The sequence below is a fragment of the Chaetodon auriga genome, chromosome 21 (assembly GCF_051107435.1).
Source record: "Chaetodon auriga isolate fChaAug3 chromosome 21, fChaAug3.hap1, whole genome shotgun sequence".
NCBI classification, from domain to species: Eukaryota; Metazoa; Chordata; class Actinopteri; order Chaetodontiformes; family Chaetodontidae; genus Chaetodon; species Chaetodon auriga.
In genome coordinates this window covers 9,525,823-9,550,278 of record NC_135094.1, presented here as the reverse complement: position 1 = coordinate 9,550,278, position 24,456 = coordinate 9,525,823, and the positions used below count along the sequence as shown (strand labels likewise).

At 43.0% G+C, this 24,456-nt stretch overlaps 1 protein-coding gene across 3 annotated transcripts in view; it reads left to right on the top strand.

The window, feature by feature from the left end:
* Positions 1–2,214: 2,214 nt before the first annotated feature.
* Positions 2,215–24,456, top strand: part of flt1 (fms related receptor tyrosine kinase 1) — a 35,865-nt gene continuing 13,623 nt past the window's right edge. The window contains exons 1-12 of one of the 3 annotated variants that reach the window (XM_076721435.1): positions 2,218–2,495; positions 5,581–5,677; positions 6,361–6,566; positions 8,869–8,993; positions 13,355–13,520; positions 13,663–13,799; positions 14,863–15,034; positions 15,245–15,362; positions 15,660–15,829; positions 15,952–16,099; positions 22,066–22,189; positions 22,805–22,913. In XM_076721435.1, the coding sequence (XP_076577550.1) occupies positions 2,438–2,495; positions 5,581–5,677; positions 6,361–6,566; positions 8,869–8,993; positions 13,355–13,520; positions 13,663–13,799; positions 14,863–15,034; positions 15,245–15,362; positions 15,660–15,829; positions 15,952–16,099; positions 22,066–22,189; positions 22,805–22,913 (1,630 nt within the window). In that variant the 5' untranslated portion in view covers positions 2,218–2,437. Of the gene's footprint in view, positions 2,496–5,578; positions 5,678–6,360; positions 6,567–8,868; positions 8,994–13,354; positions 13,521–13,662; positions 13,800–14,862; positions 15,035–15,244; positions 15,363–15,659; positions 15,830–15,951; positions 16,100–18,202; positions 20,043–22,065; positions 22,190–22,804; positions 22,914–24,456 lie in introns of those variants that run through there. The other 2 variants (XM_076721437.1, XM_076721436.1) reach the window with 2 other exon arrangements.

Below are 24,456 nucleotides of genomic sequence, written 5' to 3'. Positions count from 1 at the left end.
ACAGAGGACATAATAGTAAAATAACCCGCCCAGAAACCTTTCAGATCAGGACAAAGAAAAAACATGTGGCTAGGGTGACAAGGAGAGCCATGGCATTTATCACATATGTCTTCCGCTTCCGGATACAGTTCAGATAGTCTAGCTTTAGAGAAATGTGCCCTGTATAAGACCTTAAATTGAAAAAGTCCAAGACGAGCACAAGAGGTGGTAGATCGTATCCTCTCTACGGTCTGTTCCCAGGACTCCTCATGTATTTGTATTCCCTGTTCCCTCTCACATGTACACTTAAGTTTAAGATAATGTCATACAACTTTGAAATGATTCCTCTGTGATGAGGAACAAATGAAAGCATGTTTTCGGAAATCAGGGAAACACTTAGCCACAAAATTGCGGGTTTGAAAATAGCGGAACAGATGAGTAACAGGGAGGTCATAGCAGGATGACAAATTGGCAAAACTATCAAAGACATCATCTACATACAAATATCTGAATTGTGTAATACCCTTGTCATACCACACTGAAAACGTCGAGTCCGAAAGTGATGGAGGAAACAAATGGTTGTTATTTAAAGGACCCAAGGAAGATGCAGCTACAAATTTAAAGTGCCGTCTAAATTGATACCACATTTTGAGTGTGTTAAGAACCACTTGATTGTCAGTATATAGACATTTTTCTAGAGAATTTTTTTTTTAATTTGAACGACTCATATGTGTTATCATCATCTTATTTCCATGTTCTCCATATTTTCACTCTTCACTATCTTACTTAAAGCAGATGTACTTGCCCAAGAGGACCACAGTTTTTGTAAAATGTGGTGAATTGAGTCCTCTTGCAGCAAACATTTAGCTGCAATTAGAAACATGAATCCAAATGAAAATTGTGTCAAAACAAAAAACAAAGAGACCTATTACTATTGCTCTGTCAACATCTGTTGTGCTCTACAGTTTTGACAGAACAACCCTCTGTTTCCTGTAAGTGCAGTGCATCACAGAGATAGTGATTGTGTCTGGCGTTGCCATTAAAAATCGCATCAGCCGTTTCATTGAATGTGGAAAGAGTTCTCTCCCCACAAGCATGTAATCATATATTTTTGCTCTCATCCTCATTGGTCCATGTACTGTATATGTGTTCATGACTTGCAGTATGTGTTATTGTACTGTATGTGTATGTATGTGCATTTGTATATCATGAGATTATCTGAGTCATAGCCTGTTAAGTATATTCTGTAACCATAGAGAAGTGAATAATCCCTCAATAGGAGGTGATAATATATTTTGCATTTCAGTTTTACTGTGATTTAATTTATCTTTATGGTGCCTCCTTTGTGCATCATGAAAAGCATGAGCTCAGGCTCATCTTGAAATTATGATGCTGTTGATGATGGTGTAAGGAGACAGGAGAGAACCCACCAATCTCATTTCACATTTTTGCTGAATGATATCAGATTATATGCTTTTATATTAAAGACACCATTCTCCACGCAGCAGGCCAGGCATGTGTTTCTCAACAAAACTGTTTACTTTGAGATGGGAAATCTCTACTGCTTCAGTTGAAATCAGTGCATTTGACTGAAAATAGTAGGGTCGAGGCACCTGTCCAGTACAGTCGTTGTGAGTCTGACTGCCTTACTTATATACAGTATATTATATCATATGATTATGTTATATAGACACCTATAAACTGAGGTGGCCTGTCTTTACGTGGTGACATCAGTATGTTTCCAGTTGTGGAATGTGTAACATGCTCTTGCAAGCAGCACTCGTTTATTTTTTCAGTCTGCAATTCGAGAAACGCGTCTGTCAAGTTGTTGATCAGGACACCACCCGCTCCCTCTGGTGCCTACGTGCTGATCATCCCGTGTACCAATCCAGAGTACACACGGGATTTAAGCACAGAGCTGCCATGCGCTCATCCTCTGATATCGGTGCGTAATTTTAGCCCGTTCTGAAATGAGATAAGCTGGAAATTATTGGGTAGAATAGGAAAGGACCATGTATATGGAAATGCATGTTTTAAAGTACGTTGAAAAGGCTATTTTGGACTCTATAGTATGCTTTTATTAACACTTCACTGGTCGATGGCTTGACCACTTGGGAGGACTGAAGGGCGACTGCTATTACGCGCCTTGGGTGTGTCAATGGACGTCACGGAAGTCCGCTATCCGGTGGCTGCACTGTGGGAACTGTATAAATCCGCGCCGCTATCCAAAACGATGGGAAAAAGTTCCACTGGAGTTCAAGCGCGGTGTCCTGTTGCGTGATCTCCCGCAGCTATCCTCAGGAAACCAACCATCTCTATTCACTGACCGTCAGCGCTGAGCGCCACAAACAAGTGCGCTGCCCTGCGTTCAGTCTGGAGGGAAAAAATCAAGAGCAGGAATAAAACTTGTTTCATGTTTCATATTTGACACCCGCTTGTTGCTTCGGAGTCACCAGAGATGATGAACTTTATCCTCATCTGCCTGTTATGTGGATTGTACGGCGTCCTTGCAAGAGGTGAGTAACAGGTTTGCTTTTGTAAGGTGCACAGAGCACTTGCTGTAAACTCTGAGGTGGTGTTACACTTTGAATAACTTGGTTACCTATTTAATTAGTTACTGTTCAGGGAAATATTTTGTTTCGTTGGTTTAGTTTTAACGATGGTGAGCTGAAAAGGAAATCGCAAGTTGTAACCTGTAGAAAATTGCATTTTACGCACAACTTTTCTTATGGGTAATGTTTCCCAAAAACAAGAGGTTCCTATAGGAACGTTAGGCATCTTGACCAACTTTAAAAGTAAAGTTATGTCCATCACCAAGGCAGAACATTCAGTGTTTTCTGTGGAAGAAAACAACAGATGCACAAACGCGCCTCTTCATTGTGGCGCACGGTGCTGCGGCTGCTCATTTTTAGGCCAATTAAGTCGTCTGTGCGGTCGTGTGCTCTGAGGGTGTTCAACTTATAAACCTCCATTAGCACCGTGTGCAGTGAGGGAGATAAGCGCTGTCCTGCGGGACATTTGTTTGGATTATGCGGACCTCTGTGCCCCGGCTCCTTGTGCGCACTGGCCCCGGTTGAATGGACACATGCAGGGCGTTGTTTCCTGAGACTGATGAGTTTGTCAAATGAAAGTTCTGATATAAAGAAAATTAACGAGGGGTCATGACACGCTGAAGAAAAACAGCCAGTGAGCAGGAACCGGCGTTAATCTATGCTTGTACCACCAGCAGTCGGCAGGTTGTTTTCATGCGCCCCACAGATTTCTCTGCGATGTTTTTGATCGCTTAAGTCATTTGTTGCTCAAAGAAAGAACTGATATTGTGTATTCCCTGCAAAATGAAATCGTGCGCAATTAACATCAAGTTAAGGACTTCATATGTATAGCCTGATATTTTTACTCTGTAAATACGGATGATCTTTGTACCTTAAACCAGTCTGTCCCTTAACTATTAATCAGCTCTTTAATATGTATTGCTAACACGCATTTTGTACGTATATTTTGAATGAAACGCTAATCTTTTGTTTCTTGATAGGCTGTTTGTTTTAAATGAGTTTAAAAGAAATAAACGGCAGTAATCATCTCCTGCTCCTTGGCCAAATTGGCAATTACAGTACATATGCAAGATTTTACTGAACATTAATTTGTAAGTTAGATATGAATTTCAGGTCAATGCAAAAAATCTATTAATCCAAAAATAATTTTAAACACAATCCAAAATAAGTGCAATAAACATATTATCATGATAACTGGGTGTTGGGAAGAGAGTGGTAATGTACAACATGCATACATCATCATGCGTTCATAAGTGTCTCATGCAGTACATTCATCTTCATCTTCACACATCCCAGTGTCACTGCTGCCATTGTTATAAAATACAATTAACCTCAATGAGTTTAATAAAGATGACAATAACATCTGTTAGAGGACCTTGGATTTTTTTTTTTTTTTTTTCAGAAAACATATGCAATAGAAAATGCACACATACATATGACTTGATCCATAAATACAGTCAATTTGGTGATGTTTTCTTATTACATTCTTAGTTTTTGGCTCACTTGTCTGATAACACTGAGCTGCACAAAATTGAGGGTGTGTAGAAATGATTTCCATCACCTTCAGGCTCTTGAGGTTAGATGGAATGATACGGATTTCGTTATAGAAAGGTCCTGAGGTACACATTTATTAAATTCTAAATATCTCTTTTATATGAATGATAATATTTTTCCCCCTAGAGCACAAACACCTAAAGTATTTTTTTGTATTGTTAAATGTTTCTTCCAAAATTCCTGTCAGTAGACGAGTTGATTCCAGATAATGATCAGTGAGTGGAACCTGCCACAAAAAGATAATAAGACAGGTGTTTTCTCTTTTTCTGAACTTTCGGTGTAACTTGGGTGAAGCAGCAGGAAAACTGAGCTGAATTATTTGGAAATGGTGCTTTTAGACACTTCACAGCTTGTTGAAAAGGCCCCAGCAGGCCTTGAGGAGATCCCTAACTTCCCGTCCGCCTTCCCTTACTCTGTTCTGTGTGTGTGTACATGCGTGCGTACGCATGCGTGTGTGTGTGTGTCTGTGTTTCTTGCCCACACACACACACACAGTGAAATCCAAGGAAATAGTATAGGAAGTGCTAGCAGTGTGAGTAATGCTGGATCTGCTCAATGGGGCATCCACTGGGAACAATGATGCTGACAATGAATGGTAATAATGGACTTTAGTGATAAACTCACTCGCTGCCATACAAGTGAATTAACTGCTTGCAGAGCGGTAAGACAGCAGTGTTCTTGAGAGTGCTGTGAGCTGTGAGTTGTACACTCTGTAAGGAGCAGTCACAGTGAAGGACGGACTTCCCTGAATGATGTTTCCGCTGTTGTTGAGAGGAAGGAAGGGCGGACAGACAGTCGTCTTTATCTCTCATTAATAAACCTCCAGCGATGGAGTGGAGAAATGCCTTTCTTTGATAAACAAGAGGGACACTGCTTACGCATTTCCACACAAGTTGTCAAGTGGCCTGAGCGAGGAGATGTGTGGAGGGTCACAGATACTGTGGCCTGGATGGAGGACGTGCTGTGGCGCTGGGACCCAAGATCGGTTCTGTAATCAGAGAGTCAAGAGACCGGTTTAGTCCGGTTTGTAATGGACAGAGCTCACAGGAACTGTCCAAAATATTTATTTCTTCTAAGTGTTTTACCTTCCAGGATTTCCTCTAAAAGCGGTCTCATGTAGATCTGGGTCCACACAAAGGCGACACCTATGCACAAGATTAGAAATGAATATAATTGGAAAGGCATATCCTCTATTTTATTACTACTTTATTAATAAATGAGACATTCTCCATCAACGGAGTCCCAGGACTCAAGCCCCCCAACATCCAGTCCAGATGTCCCTAAAGTCCCTAAAAGTGCATACTGAAGTCTTACATGCTGACTTTGACCTCTGACCCCACAGGTCCACATGTCAATAAATAAAGTCTTAGCACCTTATAGTTACAATTAGACAACCCATACGACAGTTTAATGCACTTCATCAGTGATGGAGCTTTGGGATGTTGCTGCCGCTATATGTTCTCTGCATTCACATCCTCTCTCCTGACCCCTGCAGATAAAGATCAAAAGGGGAAGTACAGCGTACCTATTCTGGATGTGAAAACCCGGCATCTGGTCCTGGAGGCTAACCAGACACTACTGCTGAGCTGCAGGTGAGTTTCAGCTAGATGGAACCCTGGTTTGGACAGTGAGGTTGGAGCTGGGGTGGGACAAGGAAATGGCAATCATCATGACTGATACCTGTAAATCAAAGCAAACACAACAATCTTTAGGCTTTAATATCTGAATATTAACAGAAAGTGACACAAGCAAGACACAATAAAGCAGAAAACACCAAGTTTTAGAAGCAAGCTACTGACTTTGCTTCCATAAGAAAGACCTCACCAAAGGTGCTTTCATATCAATCACAGCTTTTCCATCAGGAATATTTCTTCCACAGTTTACTACTTTATTGCCAAAAATCTGTTGCTGTCTACCACACTTGCAGAAAAATGTAATTTTACCAATTTCAACAGGGCAGTCCCAGATTTAACAAACTCAGACAAGCTGTGTTCGATGCAGAATTTGTTCTATCTTTTGCTCTCTAGAGTTTGATTCTCATTTCCCACCCTCAACAAAAAAAGAGGAAATCAAAACATGAGTAATCCAAGTTTAAGAATAGCCTTTCCATTGGACCATTCTGTGAAATGTAAATTCCTGGAACACTGAAGGTGTGTAATTCCTCCATCCCCCTGACTCAATATGGTAAAGCGATCATTGCATAATGATCCATTATCCTGCACATATGATGACTGCCAAGTGTTTTCTAAGCAAACTTTCAACCCCTGTCGGCCAGGGGTCGCTGGGAGCTGTCATGGGCGTTCCCGTCAGGTTTGGCCAGAGATCAGGTGCAAGTGGTGGAGTCTCGCTGTGGGAAGACGAGGCAGCACTACTGCAGCCTCGTGACCGTGAGCCGCAGCCAGGCCCAGCACACCGGCACGTTTCGCTGCAGATACCGGCTCCGAACCCAAAAACAGACCTCCATCTATGTATATGTCACAGGTAAGACACTGCAGCCCGAGGTCCGGGAGCATGACTCGCGCTTCTTTTCTTTTCAGTCTTCCTTTCAAGCTGTGCTCTCTGTCGCAGTCATCGAGATGGCCCACACTCCTTCACCCCTTCATGCTTATTGTTTGTATCCCCAGGTTAAACAGGATGTGGTTGGTGCTAAATACAGACCAATGCCAGAGAGCCAATTATATCTAAACACTGTTTGTCCCAGCAACACATCCTTCTAGATGACTCTGGCACAGTTTCACCCACCCCCCCCTTCTCCCTTGCCTCTCTTTTCTCAGCCCGGGCCAACCTCCCTGTTGTCTATATATAAATCCCTTTTTACTTTCGTTTACGTGCTACCTCGAGGCCAGGAATAGCCCAGCTGCTGAAAGGCTCAGGCCTGGGCAGAGTTTCCCAGGGCATCAGCCTTATCTGCTCTGCTCAGCCTTGCTTGAAGCATCCTGTGCTTGGGGGAGGAGGGGAAGGGCTTGAAGGGGTTGTGCTGGGAGGGGATGTCGCTGTGTCTCTACAAGGTGGCGGTGGGGAGGTGTGTGGAAGTGTGTGTGTGTGTGTGTGTGTGGAAGGAGCAGAGAAGGATAAGATGAAGGCCAGTGGCTCAGTGGTGTCCAGGGGCAGAGGAGGCATGATGTCTGCCCAGCCGGCTCCTCCCTGTCCTGGAGGGTGACGCTGATCGGGCTGGGCTGCACCGGGCACAGAGCTGGGCTGGAGGCCAAGGTCACAGGGCACGCTACTGTTTGGCCAACAGGACCCTCGGGGGCCATCAATCGCTCAGGTCACCATGTCCATTAAGCGTCAGACTTGGCCTGCGGCTCTGCTCAGACGCTGCCTCCCTCCCTGAGTCCTCTATTAGGAATCAAAGCAAGAGAAGGAAGCCCTCAGTCCGCTAGTCCTTGGGGTACTTTTGTTCAAATGTTCAGAGATTTGCTTTCCTTGAATAACACCCTACTGTAACAAACAATACAGTGAGCAACACCCACACTTTTCAATGGCACTGGACTATTACAGTAGTCGAGCTGGGAGGAGAAGGCGCAGAGAGGCCGTTTGATTACTTCTAAACAATCTGTGTGTTTATTGTTGACTACAGGCAGCCATTTGCTGGATGGATATTCAATGAATGGGTGTGGAGGGCAGTGTATGTTTAGGAGTGTGTGTCTGTTTGTTTTTGTTTGTTGCTGAGATTGATACTTGGAAGTGTGTGTGTTTGTTTGTGTGTTTGTGCATATAGGCAGGTGATTGTTTGCTTTCCTCTCTGTTTGTGCATGAAATTAAAAGGTCAGTTCGCGGAAAACGATTAAAAAACTGATTTTCTCACCCAGTCAAGGGGGTGATCATGACTGGGGATGTGAAAACTTGTTCCCCTCAGTGTTTTAAAATCTTGTTTTTCTCCTCTTTCCTTTTAAAGTTTCAGTTTGATTCAGTCCATCAGAACGTTGTCTTCTTACTGTCCGTACGTCATAGTGCTGATAAGAGAAGTTGAGTTGATGAAATTGTTAATACACTCATCTGAGTCGCCCTCCGTTATTACCATGTGCTCAACATAGAGAACATTGCTCTTCGTAGTATCGAGGCAAATGATTGTAAGGTATTGATTTCAGTTGTCTATGTTTTGAGATATTTGAGATATTTGTCTGAGAATTCTGCTTCCAATTCAATGGAAGTGAATGGACTTTTGTTTCTCACAGCATTAAGAAAACACAGCAGCAGAGTCTCTTTCCTGAAACTGTATCCTTGTGTAAATTAAGATTTTTTTTCTATGAACACGTGTGTGGGTTCTTCTCAGTAATCAGGACATGGTTTCTGGAGAGAGAGATGTCCTTGTTGAATTTTTAAAATGTCTGTTTTCAATGCTGTGAATGCCACAAACATAATTTCATTCACCTCCTGGTAGGGAGGCAGAAATATCAAAAATGAATACTAGTTGATTAATCAATAAGTCAGGAAGTTCACTTAACTTAATGAAGCTGTAGGCGTTTTTAACTATATTTTGACATTACATAGCAGAAACGAAGCATTGATTAATCAAGCAAATAATCTTCAGTGTTTGATCATTGCGAGTTGCAGGCCTGAAATATAATACACTACAAATATCTCAAACGCAGACAACCACAAGTAGTGCATAAGTCCCATTACAGGTAAGTGAGAACATGTGAACCTCCCCTTTAATCATGGCTGAATACTCTATGCTATACTGGTGTGTAAGACAGAAAAGAATCTTTGTTCATGCATTTATTTGACATGCTTACTATCTGTACCATATGTGTCCCTGACCGCAGTGTTTGGGTTTCAGACAGCCAGCAGCCATTTGTGGAACATCCGGGTATGAGCCCAGAAGTGTTGTACATGAAGGAGAAGCAGCCGCTGGTCATCCCCTGCCGGGTCACCCACCCTAATGTCACCACCGCACTGGTCAAGGTCAGTGCTGGAAATATGACTGAAAGGATGTGGATGTATTGTAATTCATGTTCTGGCGCAGGGATCGTTAAGTGTATCTACACGTCACCCTTTGTCCTCCTCTGCCCACTCACACCACTCGCATTCTCTGCACATCATCACTTGTCCCAGTTTTTTCCATCAGGGCTCACATATGCACACAATGCACCATCCAGTTGTTTCTCCCTCTCCGGATCATTCGCCACATTGTTCTTATCTTGGCAGCCATTGCGCTGTGGCGTGTGTGTCCGTTTGTTTGTGTCTGTCTGCGGATATGTGTGAAAGTGTGTGCGGATATGTTTGTGAGTGTTAGTGCTTGGGTGCTGAGTGAGGGGGTGAACGGACAGTGTTACTAAGTGCAACGAGGAGCATTTAGAGTTCTTGCTGTTTGTGTGTGTGTTGGTTTTTGTACGAGTGCCTGTTGCTGTACAGGTGCTGTTTGCATGTGAATATAACAAAACTGCATCTGTCAGCTTAAATCTGATATAAAATCATAGATGCCCCTCTCTTTGCTGACTTTTTCCACTCGAGCGGCGCCCTCAGTGTCCTGTTGGCACTGTTTCCACCTCTGGAGACAGGACATGGGGTCTGAAGTGCCCCTTTGGCGTCCAGCCAGCACCACTTCCCACATTTCACCCTCCAACTCTTGTAGTAGGAATCCTGGCTGCCAACTTCCCCCAACTGATGCTTTAAACAGCTGGTTTGCCTGGCGGAGGAAGCAGAGGTAGCTACTGTTGGCCCCGACAGATCAAAGTACAGTCCATTCTCTTTAATCACGAACACTGATCATTAATATGATGGCTTGTGCGTCACTGTAGGAAGCTTATTGTAGTGTAACTACAATAGAGTTGTAAAACTTACAGAAGGCTCCGGACTGGACTGTTTTTTTTTATGTATATCAGCACAAACCAGAACACCAGAATGAAAGTGTGAAAGGGAAACTTTAGTATTGCACTTCCATAAAGGTAGCATCTAACTTTTACCCCCTGGTATGGTTCAAACTACAAAAGTACTCAGCCCTACAGTTCCCATCGTACAACACAGACAGTGCACAACAATGCATTGAGCAAAATGCTAACATCAGCATGCTTATATACTTGCATTTGCAAAGCTAGCATGCTGACTGAGACTCAGGCTAAATTAAAACCAGTACAAAGACCATATATTTGATGTTTTACCTGATCAACTTCAGTGACCTTTGTAAATATATCTTTATTCTGAATTTGAGGGTAACAACACGTTTCAAACAAGTTGGGACAGGAGCAACAAAAGACTGGGAAGGCTGTGGAATGCTCCAAAAACACCTGTTTGGAACATTCCACAGGTAAACAGGTTCATTGGAAACAGGAGATAGTATCATGATTGGGAATGAAAGGGGCATCCTGGAAAGGCTCAGACATTCACAAGCAAGGATGGAGCAAGGTTCACCGCTTTGTGAACAAATGATTGTTTAAAGGACGTTACTACATGAGCTCAGGAGCACGTTTAGACAACATCCCAACTTTCTTGGAATCAGAGTTGTATAACGTTTGCTTTGTTCACCACTTTGCTTTGATAGCATGCAAACACTTGCCAATTGTTATTAGTTTTGCAGGTATGTAACGATAAACCAAAGCGAGTTTAATTTTGACCTGGTTATGGCGCTAGAGTTCAATTCTTAGGGTCACCAAAGTTATTACAGTTCATCCTGAAGGAAACATGAATGCCTTAAACATGTTTCAAGACAATCCATCCCATAGTTGTTTCCTATAGACGTTTCACTCAAAACCACAAATGTGAATCTCATGGTGGTGCTAGAGTGAAAGTCAGGGGATGATCAAAGTCAGACGTATTCATCATCTGGGGATCATGAATGTCTGATGAAAATTTCATGTGTGTCTGTCATAGTTGTTGAGATATTTCAGTCTTGACTGACAAACCAACATTGGCTAAAAAACAAGAGGAAAGCAGCAACAACAGCAAATGTCTAGGAACTTGAAGTTCTTGGGATTTGAGATCCCGGAAGTGCAAAACATCATTAGGAAACCGGACCCTGCGTGACATCCTGCAAGTTCTCCAAACTATGAATCTGATTCAAAAACAGTCATAGTTAGATATCAACACACACACACGTGTTTTTGTCCTGCTTCCATCTCATCACAAATGCCTGGAGCCACTTGGGTAATTATTCTAAAAATAGCTCTCCTCCTCTTCCTTCATCTCCCACTCCCTCCTCGTGGCCGGTCCGAACCAGGAGTCCAATCACTGTCACAGCCTCTGGAGTGTTTTTTTCCTGGAAGGTTTTTGCACTCTGCCTGGATGTCTAATATGACCCTTGTCACTGGGAACAATACTCAGGAGGCTCTGCTCTCTCGCTCTTGCTGTGAAAGTGACCAGGAGGGCCGGGATGACGGGGTCGACATGGGGCTCCGGTCAAAATGTCTATATCCTGTAGTAACAGGATGCGAGGAGATGGACTGCAGTCACGTTTCTCATATCCTGACTCCTCTGACTCCTTCGCTCCTCCCCCTGCCTCTCCACCTCCACCACTGCCTCCACCTTTGCATACTCTCCATGTAGGTTTGAAGGATGGGGGCAGAGAGGGCATTAAGTGCGCTCAGACGGGGCGTCAGGACTGAGAGGGGAGCAGGAGCAGCTCAGTGGCGTCTGAGAGGGTCACCTCACTCTGGGAGGGGGAATGTCAGCCAGTTCTCACTGGGGGTGCAGGAGTGGGGGGGAAGTGTGTGTGTGTGATGCTGGTGGTGATGGGGGGGGTCCACCTGTTCCCTTGAGAGTGGGTGGGAGGCTTCCACTGTGTCACAGAAACTCTAGTAAACATTTCCTCGAGGCTGCCTCCAAGAAAACAACAAGGTTGCACTGTTACACAAGTGTCCATGTCAAGGCAGCCAAGGATTATGAAAAGCAGCACTGTGGGAATACATGCAGCATCATCTGAGGCTAGATTCCAAGAGACCCTCCCTCAGTCTGAGGTAGATCAGTCCATTTAAAACTAAAACCCAAATAAAGATGATGGAAGAGATGGATTTGAACTCAAACCTGCACAAAGTTTGACCCAAGTCTGTAAAAACATGCACTTGAGTTTAAGTTAAATATAATAAAATAAAGAAGGTGTAAATAATAAAACTGTGCACTGTGCCTCACTGGGACACTCATCATTCATGTTATCAGCATCACTTGAGCTTTTCCTACTGTGACAAGTTAAAATGTCTGCTGCACAAAAGGAAAAGGTCAATTACAGGAGAAGTGAACAGGACAAACTCAATGCAGATTTAATCAGAGCTGCTGGCTTGAGACTTGAGCTTGATTTAGACTGATAAAAGTCCCAACAATGGGGTTTTGAGACTCGACCTGGACTGCTGTGAGACACGACTCCCCGAGGACTCGAGATTTAAAAGTGAAAACGTCAAGTCTCAAAGTTTTGACGTGGTAAAATCTTGGGGTTGAGCTTTCAGATTATATGCTTGGAATGTGAGCTGGATTGTTGTGGATAACTATCTGCTATTCTCAGCTCCACTCATTATACACTGATTAAGAGAAGATGTAACGTTGCAGCTCATAATGTGAAGTAACATGGCTTTTTAGATTGAGCTAGCTAACTGGCTAACTGACAGACGAGACTTCATCATGCAGATAGCCAACATGCCTTTGAGCTGCAATTCTTGCATGAAAGGTGCTATACAAATAAAGTTTATTATTTTATTATTTTTGACTGATTATCACTGATTCACAACCTTTTTAGCTGAGTTGAGAGTGAAATGTCCGAGAGCTTTGGAGGTCAGTAATGTAAAACCTCAAAACGATGCGTTCAGAGGAAAATCTTTAAATAATGTGTCATTTTAAATTCTCAATATTCAGGAGTCTGATGAACTTTCATTGACTTGCAGTTTTTATACAGACGTGTGTCTTGACTTGGACTTGAGATTTGCTGTTACAAGACTTCAACCTTGATGTAGCCTTGTTTCAAATCACTGAGATTTGAGTTACAAACATCCCTTTAGTAGCTATTTTGGAGTTTTCAGTCATTTCACATGATTTTTATCAGCAGATGCAGGTTGACTGAATAACTTACTTGCGATTTGATTTAAATTGCTGGACTTTTATTGACACACAGTCAATGCATCTTGTGACCATGTTCCTTTTTTGCAGTTTTTCTGTGGTTTAAGCACCAACATGAGTCACTGTGATAGATCCCTGTAGCTGTAACTCTGCTGTTCCCTAATCTCTGTATAAGTGCGTGGGATTTCCGTTATGCTCTGAGTGGTAAAAGTGTGTCATTGCAGCTGTTCTTTGTGGGTTTGGTGAAACATTTGATGGGTGTTGTCTTCTCCTCCCTTCTCCCACAGTTCCCCAGCCACAGCCTGAGTCCGGACCAGAGGAACATAATTTGGAACAGCAAGCAAGGCTTCACCATCCGAACTCCCACCTTCTATTATATTGGCCTCTTCTACTGCCAGACAGTCACTGACGGCGTCACGCACAAGTCACGTATATACTTTATACACAGACCAGGTCAGTAGTGAATGAATTCATGTTAGATACAAAGCAAATCACATGTGAAAATGGATGCATCTCAGTGGTTTCTGTGCAAAATCCCTTGTCCATGCAGGATATATATATGCAGAATATCCTATTTTTTTTCTTTCTGTCCCAGTGAGTAACATCATGGACGTGTATCTGAACAGCAGTGGACCTGTGCAGGCCCTGAAGGGAGAGAGACTGGTCTTGAACTGCACTGCCACTGGGGAGCTGAACACCAGAGTCAACATCACCTGGGACTACCCTGGAAAGGTCAGACCTGCACTGAAGGACGTATCACAGTTTAACTACATACTACAGAGCATCTTGTCCATTATTAACTTTTAACATTTACACGCCAGGACTTGATAGATCAGGGGGGCCCAAACTTTCTCCCTCTGAGGGCCGAAACTGAAACTTAATGGTGGGCCACGGGCCAAAAGCAAACACTTATTGTATTGTTAAAATGAAAAATGGTACCCGGAGCCCAAGTTCCCTTAATTGACTGACTTCCTGCACAAAGTTTTACTGGCTCAAATTATGAAAAATAATTAAGCTAAGTTAGAGATCCTACATTCAATAAGTGATTTATATCATATTCTTATAAATTAATTTGTTTTCCGCTCGAAACATCTGGTGGACCAATTCAAACCTTGGCCATCTTTGGGCAGCCCTTTGATGGATCATTGCAATAAAAGAATCCTTCATGAGTGACTTACCTACTTTTTAACAACCATGAAGTAAATCATTAACACAGGCCTGTGGGTTTCTCACCGTCTGATAGTAATATAACACAAGCATGAAGGTTCAGATGCTCTGAAGACCTTTTTCCTCATTTATTCATCTTATTAATATTATTATTGTTGCAGTTTTTTAACTGTTTGACCGTCTAGACAGACAGGAAATGCGGGGATAGACTGAGTGGATTACATGCAACAAAGACCACGAGGTCACCGGGAAGCCTTGAATTAAAGAGTTCATGAAAGGTGGATGTAGATGTACACCAGCCAAAGGGATTTTTCTGCCCAAAAGTGTCCTTTTGGTGGTCTGTAACTGATCTATAAAGAATTAATAAATCACTTATTAACCATTAATAAGGCATTTCATTACAAATTTTAAACCCTTGGCAAAGTATGCCTTGTTAGAAAATGGTCCCTGTATTCCTTAAGTAAAAAATAAGAAATATTTAGGCCATAAGTCATATTCTCCCAGCTACAAAAAACATGCTGTGTAAGGTGAAAACCTCCAGTTATTTTCACTTAAACTCAGTCAAGAGATTCTCTGCCGTGCTGTGGGTTAAAGAGAGTACCAGCTCTTCCTCTCTGTCCACCCTCAGAATAACAACACCGGCTACACTTCCAAGAGGCTCGTGAAACACCGAACGCACATGTTGTTCTACAGTATTCTGACCATCCCGAAGCTCCAGCATTCAGACCGAGGCCTCTACACATGCCGCGTCACCAGCGGTGAAAATACCAAACAGCAGAAAGTCACGGTTACGGTCTACGGTGAGTGTTCATCAACCACAGGCATATGGACAGATAACTCATTCATAATTTCACATTTCGTGATGATGCTTTCTTTGTCATCATCTTTTTTTTTCATAGACTGAACCACTGCTGAGAGAGGTGGATAAATATCACAACAGAAACGAAACTTCTCTGTTTGCTTTCTTAATCTTACACAAATATGTGCATGTGCGTCCTCCTGCGTTTCAGAGCGTCCATTTATTCGCCTGAAGCCCAGACATGGGTCTGTGATGGAGGTGCAGGCAGGACAGAAATCTTACAGAATCTCTCCCAAATTACGAGCGTTCCCTGCCCCTGAAGTCATCTGGTAAGAGTTCACATTGATGCCTGAAATCACAGCTAACAGCCTTGTTCATCCCCTGTTGTTCCATCCTGTCTTAATGTCTAAATAAAGCTTAATCTGGAAAAGTTTCTCAAGACCATTTCCTTGGAAAGACCATGGAGCACTCAAGTAGTGTTCATCATCAAAATGAGTCACTTTTTAATTTCATAATTCCAAATCATTTTTCCGCCTTAAAGCTTTAGTTGAAGGAGGGGAATGATTTAGAAGTTATTTGGGCTCCTAACCAAGACTTTGCTCAGAGGTCTGGTTTTTTCCTGACAGGTGGAAGGATGGCATGGTGGCAGCAGAGCAGTGCTCCAGATACCACATGGATGGGAATTCCCTCGTGATCCGGGATGTAGCAGAAGAGGATGCTGGGAAGTACACTGTCCTGGTACAAATCCAGGAACATGACCTCTACCAGAATCTCACGCTCACACTTGTGGTCAATGGTGAGGAACTCTTGCTAATTTCTCCGCCCACCAACCGCCTTTAGCTTTGTGCTCGACTTCACTCAGCAATTAAACTTTGCTCTTGTATCTGTGTGCGTTTGTGTGGGCTTCTTGTCTGACAGTGAGTCCTCAGATAGGGGAGAAAGCGGTGTCATTGCAGGACCCGGGCTCAGTGCCAAGGGGGAGCAGACAAGCCCTCCACTGCACATCCCACGGGGTCCCCCCTCCTCACATCCAGTGGCTCTGGCACCCCTGCCCATCCAAAGGCCTGTAAGTAGCCCATAAGACTAGATGCAGTGCAGCATGTAAATACAAATTTTGCCTTCAAAATTAGCAGTAAACATTTGAAATTGCTGCACATCTTGGATAGAAACAAAAACTTAAACCAGGCAAAATATAGATAAATATGATTACACAGCAATACTGAGCTCACTGTCTCATTTGTTATTGGTTTGACAAATGAAAAATCATAATCTACTCAATATGTTAAAGCAAATGGCACTGCATTGTGCAAAAACAGCAAAAAAAAAAAAAAAAACCTCTTTGAGGTTATTAGTTGATATTAATTCAAACTGTGTATTTTGTGCAGATTTTGGCTGCAAAGGTTAAAAATGTTAATGCTATAACATTACAAAGGCATACAGTACAAGAAAAGATGTCCTTGTTTGTTTTCTGTTATTTCGAGAGGTGTGTGTGTGTGTGTGTGTGTGTGTGTGTGTGTGTGTGTGTGTGTGTGTGTGTGTGTGATTTTGAAAAATGAGACATGTTTTGTCTATTTCAGCATGTGTCCAGACAGCGTTTCCTCCTTGTAACCAGAACAGATGCCTTTGGGGGCCTTTCATGTGCGGGAATGTGTGAAAATGTGTGTGTGTGTGTGTGTGTGTGTGTGTGTGTGTGTGTGTGTGTGTGTATGTGCCCACATATGTGTGTGTTTCATCATGTATGTGTTCATATGTTTCCTTGCTTGTGCAACTCTTTCCCCACATGTTTGTTCTCTTACTGTCTGTGTGTCCTTTTCCATGTTTGTTTAAGTGCGTACAAATGCATAGCCTGTGCGTGCGTGCGTGTGTGTGTGTGCGCCTGGTACATTCACAGACACAGTACACAGTGTATCTCGGACTTGAAAGGACAGAGAAAAAAAACACACTTCAATAGAAGCCAGTTCCGTGCTCTCAGTCACGATTTGTTGGTTTCCAAATCAAACGCTATGATTTAATGAATTTCCTGTGCAGGACGCAGGGTGAGAGGCCTGTTTATTATTGTGATTGCACACAGCATCCTGTGATGCTTTTTCTTATATCTGACACACACACACACACACACACACTATATATAAAGTTCTCATGAGAAATGGCCCAACCCAGCGCTGCAGAGGGACCGTCATTTAGCCAACTAGCGCACCTACAATCCCACACACGCGTACTCAAGCAGGCACTTGGCAGAAACATTGATTGAGTTATTCCTGGAGGTCAGACACTTATTGTGTTGCTTATGACCGAGTCAGAAAGGTTAAGTATTACCTGAGAGCACCACAGCAGCCGCCCATACTCTATTCTCCCTCTGAGACACACTGACATCATCTGTGTACTTGACCCTTCACCCCGGCACTCTCACGTGGCGCCATGCCGAGGTGCCTCCAGAGTGGTTCTGTCCATCCGTCTCTGCCAAATGTAATCTATATAATCTCCATGTTTTAAGCCAGCTGGTGATGCTGAAGTATCTGATATTTACTGTTAGACCGACTCTAGGTAGAGTGATGTAAATTATTTGTCTTCCAGAAATGTCCACCTCAGACAATATATTCAGATTTGAAGCTTTGCCTCTGTTGTACCAGAATGTATGATTGTTTTAATCATGATGAGAGCCACATGCAATCTGCACCTGGAAGAAAAAAACTTATTTTATAACCAATTTAGTGAATCGGTGCTTGACATTTAGACCTAAATCGGATTCTGAGTGGGCTGTACTGCAACTTTAAAATTTTCAAAATGCTGTCAAGTTATTTCAGCTCTTTCACTCTTTTTGCAACTGCATGAAGAATTTTGCATAAAAGGAAACAAACATGCAGCAAAAAGCAGTTCTTCAGTACAGTGAGCAAAATGATTCAAGACAGCGCAAAGATTCCTGCAGACTGAAACGGTGTACAATGAAGCTGCAGCATATTACGATAAAGGAATTATAATTACGTATTATTGTAATTCTAACAGTAAGGAAGTGTAATTGCACAGTAGTTTTTCAGCAGATTACATTTGGCCTCCTCAGTGGTCCTCTGTAAAGCTCTGTTCTGGTTCTGGTTCTGCTTCAGTGTCTGTACTGAGTGTGTTTTTAGACCAGTTTTTGGCTGGATCCTCACTAGGCCCTTGTTCTTTGCAGCCCGGCTGCACCACGAGCCTGACGCCGCGCTGGAGGAGGCCCAGGGACAGTGGACCAGGTTGGGCCAGGCTGATGGGGGGCCTCGCGCCTGGGTCCTGGGCTCACTCCTGGGTCTGGCCCTGGGAACCGCAGCGCTCTTATCTGGCCCGGGCAGGAGGCGCACTGGGCTTCCTGTGCGAAAATCAGAGCGCTTTTCCTCTCGTTGTTTGGCTTCCTCTCCGACGCGAGACGCTTCCCAGCAGCGTGATTGTCCCTTCGTCTTCAAACGTGGCACAGTCCGCTTCCTCAAGAGCTTGATCTATTCTTGAGAGCCCCCCCACACCCCTTCCCCCAACTCTACTGCCCCCCACACATACCTCTCCAACCCCTTCCCTCACCAGCTCTGCCCTCCACCCCAACCTAGCATCCTCCACCTCCACAGAAGAACAACTCCCCATCGCCTCCCCCCTAGGAGCCCTCCCCCTCCACCATCACCTCCACACACTCATCAGTGCTTCTCCACAACAGCCAGAACCCTCAGTGACATTACCAGAGGTCCCATGTGATGATCCTGCGCTTGCTGAACTGATGTGGAAAGTGAGGAAAGTGACTTGCAACACTGCTGAGCAGTGAAGATCAGGAGACACAGGAAACAAGGAGGAAAATAAGCCACATCATTAAGGATATAAGGACACCTGCTTTACTGATTATTTATTTATTTTCTTCATTTCCCCAATGTCAGTCCTCCCCATGCACCCAGCCATCCTGTAGTTTGATGCTTTTTTACATTTCACAGACATTTTGAGCCAGAAGAAGTGCAATTCCATCCATCCACCAGCCACATTTCTGGAGCTGCTTTGCTTGTTTTTTGTGTCCTAGAGTGGTACTATAACGGGGGCATGAACAGTGCCTGTCCCAAGCCCTAATCTGATTCTGACATCCACAAAAGCTGTGAGTTTCTGTTCCGATTTTTAGCCACTGGTAGAAGGTCAAATGTGCTCACCTTGGACAGGCGAAACAGGAGAGAGGACAAGCTTTGTGTTGTTCACTATGGGATGCCTACAGTTCTCTATTGATTGACTGATGGTCAGCAGACGCCTACCATGTAGGAAGTCTCCACAGACCAGAGACTATGACTGCCCTCTTTCATGCTATGTCATCCTGTGTCGTCCCACTGTCGTCCCATGTCAAAATGTCTTTGTTTGTCGAATGATGTCAGTATAACAGCCTTCCTGTCTTTGTATTGAAAGTTAATTAAAATCTAAACGTATGTGTGATACTACAAGCCATAAGCGTTTTTAGTAAAGTCCATTTCTCTGTGTGTGTGTGTGTGTGTGTGTGTGTGTGTGTGTGTGCGTGCGTGCGTGCGTGCGTGCGTGCGTGCGTGCGTGCGTGCGTGCGTGTAAAGCATGTGTGAGAATGTGCATACTTGTGCAGGAATGTGTGCATGTGCGTGTGTGTGTGTGTGTGTGTGTCCCATTCTACGGGTGTTTCCCAATGTGATTCATTCCTTGTATACAGATGTTCTATGAGTAATATATGAATCTAATATTTAATAATTTTATACAACTAACTTACATATGACGAATGACAATATTTGCCTTTGTATGAATCTGTTAAGATGTATTGAAGTGTTATATCAGTCATTTGTGTTTTTGCATTAAACTTTGCTTATATTTGTGTATTGGTTTATATGGCTTTGTGGTTATTTTGGGGTTGAGACAGGAACGGACAGAGACAGCTGTAAAAGTATATTTTAGGCAGTGAAACGGGACAGGAACTAAATTCAGGAGATGACCCCCACTGATACACAAATGAACCGTTCATTCATATTTCCAGGCAGCTGCTGCTCACCCTGCTGGCAGGCACACACTGTGTGAATGTGGTATGAGTGTTTGTGTGTATGCATACGTGTTCATTTTCTGTTTCTAACCACGCTTATGTCCACACACCCATCTAACTAATCATATTTGTGTGAGTGAGTGCAACTCGAATAAAAAAGCTTTTCCTGGGAAGCGTGGGAGTGTCAGCTGTAATCTGTGCCTGTGCGTGTGTGTGTGTGTGTGTCAGGCCTGTGGTGTCATGCACAGGGTGGATCATTTGTGCAGTCAAGATGCCAAGAGGAAGAGCAATCAGGGAGCAGAGAGGAACCAACCTCAGGGAGGAGTTCAGGACAGACAGACAAGGATAACGACAAGGATGCAGACAGAGACGGGGAGTAGAGAGGGGCAGTGACGCATCCATAAACAGGATCAATGAGCAGAGTGGAAATGATGGTTTACACTGAGGATGGTGACGGATGCCGAAATAATGAAACTACATTCTTTTGATAATGAGATCTGTCTACAGTTTTACTGCCAGATAGATAGACAGGTAGACTGTTATCAGCAAGATGGGAATCATGGAGAAACAGCTAACCTGGCTCTGTCTATCAGTACCTTCAAATTAATTAACACGTTATATCGTGTTTGTTTAATTCGAGCAAGTAATGCAGAAAGACAAGCTGTAGTTTTTACGGGAGGTTAAGATAATGTAGGTATGTGCAGGCTAGATGCTGTTGCTTCCTGGTGTCTCATTGTTAGCTGCCTGTGAGGTTGCTAGGCTAAGCTAGCTAACTGGCTGCTAGCCAGTCAGTTCGGACATGATATCATATCTTCTCACCCAACTCTCAACAAGAAACCACATAAGTTTATTTCCCAAAATGTCAAAATATTAATCAAGAATCTCAAAGAGTGAGAGCTAATTTCCAAAATAAGTAGGCAATCAGGACAGTATCCTTTCAAAAAGAGCTGAAGCAGTTAGCCTAGCTAGTTAGCTAGCAGTAGTTAGTAGTTGATCAGTAGCTAGTTTAATTGATTAATTGATTTAATTTTCCTCTATTTTACTGACCAAATGACCGATTAAAGATAAAAATCTAAAACTGGAAAAAATAATTGATAGACTCATAAGTGATAAACTAATCATTGGTTGCAACTCTAATTTCAACTTTAAATGATACAACAATGATTTGGCCAATTTTCAAAGCAAGTGAAGAAATAATCAAAAATAAAAAGTATTAAATAATATAAGTGTGAGCTGATGATATTTTAAAATTATTTGAAACAGAATAAGATTTATTAATAGAAATGTTTTAGTTTAGTCCTTGTAGATTGTACTTTCTACATTTTCATTACATTAATCATATTTAATAGATACACAATGAATGAATCTTTCATCTATATAGAACTATTATGAGACGTAGAGACGTCGATGACATATAGAATCCGCATTTCATCTCCGCTAAATCACCTTTTCCCTCAACTCTGAAACTAATTGATCGAGCACTGTGTGTTTCAGTCCCCCCTCGCCTCCTGTATGATTTCAGAGTTTTTCATCAGAAGGAGACGTACATAAATAAACCACAAAGCAGCTTGCGTAAGCTCCAGTTCCCACAGCTCCACTAGTGTGTAATCTATGGATTCAGACTTGTGAGAGTCATTGAGTGGGACAGGAACTCTTGTCCTGGAAATGTGGGATGATTTGTTAAGAATGGAAGGAAGCTGATCCACGGGATGACAATACCACCTCTGCATCCTCCATAGATGAACAATCCAGCATTACATAGCACTCCAAAGATCCACCATTGTCAGCCAGCAGGGCAGGGTAAGAGGATGTGATGCACTTGATAAAAATGGTTTGGTGATGATGATTATGTGAATTAGGCCGAAGATAACATCAAGCAGCGATGATCAAACATTGTCCCTGATGTTCTGGTCTTCCTCCTGCCGAGCACAGCTGAGAAAAACACACACACACACACACACACACACACACACACCTGGAGGCAGCACAAAATGACTTGTGTCAACACAGCTGAGTCCTTGTCTTCCTCCTCCTCCTTCAAGGTGTGTGTGTCCATCGTCCTCCTCCCTATGGAGCCCTGTGACAGAAAGAGTCCCCGCCACGTCCACAAGCAACCACATCCTGAGTGTTACGCACAGACAGGAAGTGCTTCAGGGGAAGAAAAAGGTAGGTGAAGCACTGAAATACACGCTGTGACTGACAGAGGAGCCATGCTGTGTTAGTAACAGGATTCTTGGTCACCTTTTACTGTGGAAAATGACATTAAAAAGGCAAAAAGCATCCTGATAGACGAACACAAAGGTACAATAGCTACAGTTTGTAAATATTTAAGCTGCATTTATTAACAGATTATGTGGTGAAATTGAGCTAAAAAGCACCAATCTGAAGTTGAATGATATGTTATATCTCTTAAAATAAAATATATCAAGGAGACTTCGCTCTGCTTATACTCCCCCCCTTTGCTCACTTCTCCAACACACACACACACACACACACACACACACACACACACTCACAGACAAACACTTATATTAATACTTATCGACGGCTTGCATGCTGATCTGCCCGCTGGGTTGGAAGTGGGCAGGAGGTCTGGCTCGGAGACCACTATTGTCTGCTCAGTGGGCTAATGGAAAATATGATTCCTGCCATCAGTGGCAGAGGTAACGAGCCTGAACCTGTACATGTGTGAATGAGTATGCGTGCGTGTGTGTGTGTGCCTGTTTTCCATGGTGTGCTAAGTGCCTGGTTTGTTCATGCGGATGTTTGTGCTCTCCACAGACGGTGGGGGTCCTGACTGTGGCGGAGGCCTTGGTGTCTGGTGTGTATCGCTGCGTTGCTTCCAACTCTGCCGGCACGGACCAGCTAGACATTCACTTCTACGTCACAGGTGATGCCAAAAAAGATGAATCATCTTTACACAACTCACAGGCATTTCTGTTCTTGTTCACATCTGGGAATTTTGCTCAAGCTTGAATAAGAAAGAAATATCTATTTCAAGTTCCCTCGCAATTCTTTCCATCTTCCCTTTCACTGCCCAGAAACTTCTTACTTTAAATAATTAGTTTCTGTCTTCTGTCATCTCCTTGTTTTTCTCACTTTTTTTCTCTCTCTCATTCCTTCAGATAAACATGCTTTGTCATTATTGGTTAGGCAAAATATATTTGTACTGATATTTTATCAAGATTAAAGGGATATTGGGTAAATTAATCTAAATTCATCTGTTTTCTTTGGTCAGGATAATGTTTTAAATATTTTACTCAATGAAAAGTTATGCAGTTAATTATCGTTTTCAGCCTGAAACTCATTGATAAGATGTTTTCTGTGAGCAACATGCTGAGTATAAGAACATGTTTTCTCTCAATACAAACACTAGAACCACCCCAGAGTGTTTTCATGTCAGATTGAAACTGGAAACTGACTGATTTGTTCAACATGACATTAGAACATTCGTCATTCATCTTGTGATTTGCATTACACCCTCATGCCCATTTATTTGTTGCTCATTCAGCTCATGTCCTGCAGCCAGAATGTCTAAAAAATGTGTATATTTGCGGTGCTGCGAGGAGTGAAATAGAAAAGTAAAATACAGCATTGAAAAGGAGGCGAGGAGCAGGAGAGGAGGGTAAGACGAGAAGATGGGCAGTGTTGAGCTCTCAGGCCGCTGAAGAATGTAGACTGTATATGAGGTCGTTACTGCTGCGTTCAGGTCATTTCACTGTTATCGAGACAGGAGGCTCAATGTCAGATGCTGCAGCACGGTCACTGCGGAGGAAAGAGCGAGATGCGTCTAGAAAGGGAGTCCAGAGAGGATCAGGACCTGGAGCGATGGGACAGCAGCTGCTTCAATATGACAGTATATCACAATTCAAAGCTGCCTATTTAGTGTCATATTGAAGAATGTAAGTCTTCACATGTAAAGATTTGACTCCCAGTAAAGGCTTTGTGGACATTGTTAACTTCTTTTGTGGTATCTGAGCAAGTCAAATAGATATTTTGCACTCTGTGCCACCTAAAACACACACATTAATGGAGGTGGAAATTGGCAAAACAAGCAGCATAACTGCACTGGGTACGTGCTGTTGCTTTGTTTTTGACGTGAGGTTAGATTTGTCACAAGGCGCACAGGTTAAGAGCATTTTGTGTCTATTTGTTTTAGAGCGTGTGCACGAGTGTGTATGTGTCCGTGCATAAGGCTGAGCTGTTAGTGTGTGAGCAAGAGCGAAACAGGAACCAGGGGCTCTTATCGTTTCACTTCCCTGTACAGCGCACTTCCTTGGACTGGCAGGTCCGCTTTATTTCGGGAGGCCTTGGGGTGTTCGGGAAAGATAAACACTATCTGCCATCAGGAAACTCTCGAGCCGTTTCCACGGGAAGTTTCAAATGGCTAAAGTAAATAAAAAGCCTTTTCACTGTATTCCACTAGCTGCTTT